This window comes from Austrofundulus limnaeus, unplaced genomic scaffold (assembly GCF_001266775.1).
Source record: "Austrofundulus limnaeus strain Quisiro unplaced genomic scaffold, Austrofundulus_limnaeus-1.0 Scaffold256, whole genome shotgun sequence".
NCBI classification, from domain to species: Eukaryota; Metazoa; Chordata; class Actinopteri; order Cyprinodontiformes; family Rivulidae; genus Austrofundulus; species Austrofundulus limnaeus.
In genome coordinates this window covers 798130-803900 of record NW_013952658.1, presented here as the reverse complement: position 1 = coordinate 803900, position 5771 = coordinate 798130, and the positions used below count along the sequence as shown (strand labels likewise).

General features: G+C 39.1%; 1 protein-coding gene across 1 annotated transcript in view; it reads right to left on the bottom strand.

Moving 5' to 3' along the window:
* The window catches only part of prdm5 (PR domain containing 5), a gene marked incomplete in the record, with an annotated part of 81217 nt that overhangs the window by 5572 nt on the left and 69874 nt on the right, over positions 1–5771 (bottom strand). The window contains 1 exon segment of the mRNA XM_014020549.1: positions 4271–4375. Within this exon segment, the coding sequence (XP_013876003.1) occupies positions 4271–4375 (105 nt within the window).

Here is a 5771-nt window from a genome sequence, read left to right as displayed (position 1 = left end):
ATAAAAATCATTAGATTACTCTAAGCTTCTGTAAACCTGCAAAATGATGGAAAATCTGTGTCAATTACCGACATTCTGTTCACGTGAGCAGCTGTCAGTCAGCACCTGTCATCCTCCAGACGCACAACGGAGTGCATGTCTGAGCCAATCGCTTCTTTTGACATTGATCAGCTGACTGATTTAAATACATCTTAACATTCATGAGGTACTTTGCATTGACTGTTTATGGTTGAATCTGGGCGTGTAGAGGGTAGAACCTGAGGAGGAACCTTGTGCGCAAACTCTGATGTGTGGCTGTGATTTATAAAGGAAAGATGCTGAGAAACATACGTGCGCACGGTTTTATAAATCTGAATTTTTTTTGCGTACGCCATTTTCGTCTTTTGGCCGCACGTTCATTTTTAGTATGGTTTCCACTCAATCCTTTATAAATCTGACCCCAGAGCGCTTTGTTTTTGCATGCCTTGAGTTGCCATGACATCCACGGCAAACTTTCAGTTTGGCAAAAATGAAAAAAGGGTCCGTTTCCCCGTTTTTGGAGTATAAAACAAAAAAAGAAAAACCATCCGTTTTTCGTTTTTCCAATATAAGTTTTTAAAACGAAAAATGAATAACAATCCGTTTTTCGTTTTTTAATATCTGTTTTGAAAATGAACAAACAACCATCCGTTTTTTTGTTTTTCATTATTTGTTTTTAAAATGAAAATCGAATGACCAAAAGATACACTGACCCTCATCAGTACCTGCTCTTTATATTCAGTCCTTTGTCACCACCTGTCAGTTCAGCATTGTCATTCCTCCTCGTGTGTTCCTGGTTCTTCTCTTGCTGTTGTAAGTTTTGCCACCATGCTGGCTTTTGTTTTCCATTAATACACTGCTTGGCAAAAAAAAATAGTCACACTCTAATATTTTGTTGGACTACCTTTAGCTTTGATTATGGARCACATTCTCTATGTCATTGTTTCAATGAGCTTCTGCACCAACACCAGATTTATTTCCATCCAGTGTTGCATTAATTTTTCACCAAGATGATGGTAGAGTCTGACCGTCTCCATCACATCCCAAAGATTCTGTGGACTCTGTGGAGCCAATCCATGTGTGAAAATGATGTCTCATGCTCCCTGAACCACTCTTTCACAATAAAAGCCCCCATGAATCCTGTCATCTTGGAATATGGCCATGCCATCAGGGGAGAAACAATCCATTGATGGAATAACCAGGGGTCAGATTTATAAAGGATTGCGTGGAAACCATAACAAAATTGAACATACGGCAAAAAGGTGAAAATGGCGTGCACCAAAATTTTCTTTCAGATTTATAAACCATGCGTACGCATGTTTCTGCGCACCTTTCATTTATAAATCACAGCTGTACCCTAGAGTTTACGCACAAAGTCCCACCTCAGGTTCTACCACCTACACACCCACACTCAACGCATCTTATGAATGTTAAGATGTATTTAAATCAGTCAGCTGATCAATGTCAAAAGAAGTGATTAGCCGGTTCAGACACGCTCCGATGTGCATCTGGAGGATGACAGGTGCTGACAACTGCTCATGTGAACAGAATGTCTGTAATTGACACAGATTTTCCATCATTTTGCATGTTTACAGATGTTTAGAGTAATCTAATGATTTTTATCAAAAACTCAGCTTCAAATTAATTTTCTCTCAGAGCCTGCAGGATGATAAAAACAATAAGTAAAATCAAATAAGTCGGATAAAGTTAGAAATACCGTTAATTTTCATTGCTCCCCCCCCCACCCATCCTCCCCCTCCTGCCTGCTCTGTTATCTGCAGCTGACTGTCTCCTCACCCCCTCACATCCCCACAGCTGTTGAAATGTCTCTAGTAGGGGAGGAGTCTGTGGGTCAGGGTCATGAGGAGGAAGGAGATGGATGGAGATGTGTGAACTTTTATTTAAGATTTAAGTTTTTTTATTTTAAAGATCCTTATGACAGCAGCAGAAGCATAAATAATAGTGCTAAGAAAGCTGATGATAAAGTTGAATAAAAATCCAAGTCTGATTATGAAGTGAAATTAAATACCTGACAGTGATCATTACACAGTTTGGCTATAATTCCTCACTTCACCATCTGTGTCGCAGTTTCCCGTCTCCAAAATGAGCGTACGTATGGGTCAGAGCTGGCGGGAGGCACCGCACATTTTCACGTCAAGTTTGGATTTTATAAATCACAACCTTTGCGTGAAAAGTGGCGTACGCAATTTTCTGGGCTCGTTTTGTGCGTACGCAAGCTTTATAAATCTGACCCCAGGTCATTCAGTATATTCAGGTAGTCAGCTGACCTCATTCTTTAAGCACAGATTGCTGAACCTAGACCTGACCACCTGCAGCAACCCCACAACATACACATTAGTTACGTCCAGGTGGACACTTTTTTTTGGCCAGACAGTGTATAATAAAACAGTTTTATTTTGTGTTACCCGAGTCGGTCTGTATTCTTGGTCCTTTTGTTAACAAACCAAACAAAATTTGGCAGATCTTGTAAGAATCCAGCATCTCTGAAAGATTAACAACTTTGTCCACAATATTTTAGCCTATAGTACAGTATGTGTCTCAGAAATGATATCAGGACTTCATGTCTGCAGCCAGATAAAGAATAAATTTGTGACAGGAAATCACGAACTGCCACGCAGAAAATGAAAAATGAACATACTGTCTAAAGCACTCTATACCAAAGCAAAGCAAGAAAACTGAATTCAGATGAAACTCAGAAGCTTCATGAGGTGTGTGCTCATATCAGCAGCATGAAAAACCTTTAGGTTGCTTGTGGTCTACAACAGATTAAAGAGAGAAACCAGCAAAGAGTGGATGGACTGAAAGCCAAATAAGTCATAACTTATTTGCTTTAAAAGACCTGTGGGCACTTATAAACTYAGTTAAATACATCAGCGGGTGTTTAATATGTGCTACCTGTGGCTATACAGCACACTGGCACTCAAATGGGAAACTAGGAGTGAATGTTTCTCATTTTATTAATTATGTAATTTCACTTGCGGAGATGTTATTTAAATCTGTATTGCCTTTTTATTGTACATCATGTTTAGTTCAAGTTAACTGAAACATTTAACAAAAGAGCTACTTTTCAGTTTAGGAATTTATTAAACTTTTTGTTTGACACATGATGTGCTGGACACAGGTTCAAACTGGATCAGTAGGAACAGAAACTTAGTTATTTTTTATTTACCAACTGAGAAAACCTACCAGCTGTAATGACCTCCCCACCAGCAAGGTTGGTTTGTTTTTCTGTCTGGTTTTGAGAGGGTTAAAAGAAGTGTGGTGGTGGTGGAGAGCTAGAAATTAGCATTTTTAATCCCCCCCCCCCTTTTTTTTACCAAACTGTGATTTACTGTACATTTAATTTTACCAATTGTTTATGCTTTGATCAACAGAAAACATAAGTAAAGACACAGCTTAGTGACTCTTGTCTGCACTGTTCAACAGACAAAAAAATAAGAGTTTCAGGAGTTTTAGGGAACATCCTATTTTCCAATATTTAATGAAACATTTGCAAATGAAATCATGACAGACATTTGATATAATAATGTTCTAGGGAACAGCTTGTGCTGAATAAAGATTAAAAAAACAATTACATGTTTACACTTGATTCATAACTCCAAGAATTAGCTGACAAACAGCCCCACTGATGATATCACTTTAAAAACTACAATAATTAGCTAATGTATCTTCTTCCGACACATCATAACCCCAAAAACTGGACCAGATATATACAGTTCTCATTGTGATTCATGACTGGATCTAGAATATAGCAGTGTTTCCAATTCCTGTTTTGATTTTTTTCCAACACAGCGAAAAACAAGTTCTTTGAGTTGGACAAAATGTCATCTGATTTTCAATTAAAGACCTTTCCAACCCACAGCTGTGGCTTTCTAAATTAAAAACATAGAGCTAGAATCGGCAACATGTTTCTCATTTCCTGAAGTGCACCACTGAAAAAGTTTGTTTAAACACTAACAGTTAATTCTCTTGCACGTCTCCCCCTCTTGTTTTTGAGGATAATTATTACTCCTGCAGTATTATAAGCTGAGGGTAATTTATCCTTCTGATCCTCTGTGTGTTTACGTGAGATACACTCACTCTGCCTCTCCAGAGAAGCAAGATTCCTATCTGGCTCCGACTGAGCTCCCCATCTGGCCTYGTGCCAGAGCTCTGTCACATTTCCACACATGGATGAAAACAAGCAGGAATCAGAGAGAAAGGGCTGAGCAGAGGCTGTGGAGGAACTCACGTCGCACTGGAAAGGCTTCTCTCCTGTGTGCGTCCTCATGTGCTCGTCAAGTCCTCTTTTCTGGCTGAAGGCCTTGTTGCACTCGCTGCACTTGTAAGGTTTCTCCTGTAGTGAGACGCACRCACACACATGAACAATGGTTTTAAAGAGGGCACTTCATATGACACAACTGCACAGAAAATCACATATGGGCCAAACCTGGGGAGAAAAGAACAGTAACAATAAACACATGTTCCTAGAAATAAATAAACAAACATGCACACAAGATGTGGAAGTATCCCTGTAGCACACACACATCCTTGTATTTGCACCAAACTGAGGACTTTGTATTGACTTCCATTCATTTTTATAACTGGATTTCTGCCTAGCCCAGACATTTTCTCTCACCCTAAAGGCTTGGTTATAGTCGCGCTTTGGGTTGTCATGCATGCTGCATTGAGTGTGCGCGCTCCTGAGCCACGTGCTGTGTGAAATCATAGTTGACGTTCACGCTAGCACCGTTCTTCTTACCGACAGTAGTTTACCCATTAACAAGTGTGGTTTTTGGTTCTATTTTCACTAGTGCTTACCAAAAGTTTGTTTTTTTCATTTGTTCTACGGCTTGTTGTTTACAGCCCAGTGATTTCAGATTAGGGTCATAGGGTGTGCTTCTCTTATGTACACATTGTTTCATTGTTCTGAAGTTTTGATGTGAATTAGGTTTGCAGTAGTAACTCTGCAACAATAGTTATGAACGTGTTGCTGTAGAAATGACAAAAACTGTTGAAATAACTGAAAAGAGTCAACTTAAAAGGAAGCATTTTATTTGTATATTCTAAAACAAGGCAAAACAAAAAAATGCAATTTCTTTCCAGGTGTTCTGTGCCATATGGTTATCTTTATGATCTCTCATGGAGGGATCATATAGATGACGTACATGCGTACCTGTGCACCTTCGAAAACATCTATCTTGAAATAAAGTGTTGCGCGTAGCTATTGCGGAGCTACAGAATCTCGGAGGTACACGACCACGCGTCAGGACCATTGATCTATATTACTGTATTGGACATCGCCTATAGAGGCTATAGCTAGCGACGCCCCATCATAGGAGCCATTGCTATGCATTGAGTCATGTCAACAAAATGGTAGAGTTTCAATGCAGGATGTGCGTCAATCTGTCACAAAAATATTCATAGCACCCTCATTTCTTATCCGATTTCTACAAAATATGGCTTAAATTAAAGCTGAGAAAGTTGCTGATGTTGTTAAAAGATATGTATTTGCTCAAGAGATAAATCTATAAGCAGTCTGAGAACTTTTCATTATAGGTTTTTGCTAACGTATTTACAGAAGAAGCCCCTTTCCGTCACATAAAACTAAGAGTCATGTGTGTCATATATACTGTATATATATATATATATATATATATATTGGGATGTCATTCGGACTAGAGAAGTGTGGTCGGATGGTTACAAAGAGAGGGAAGGTCATCCGCACAGAAGGGGTCTCACTCCCAGAGGGA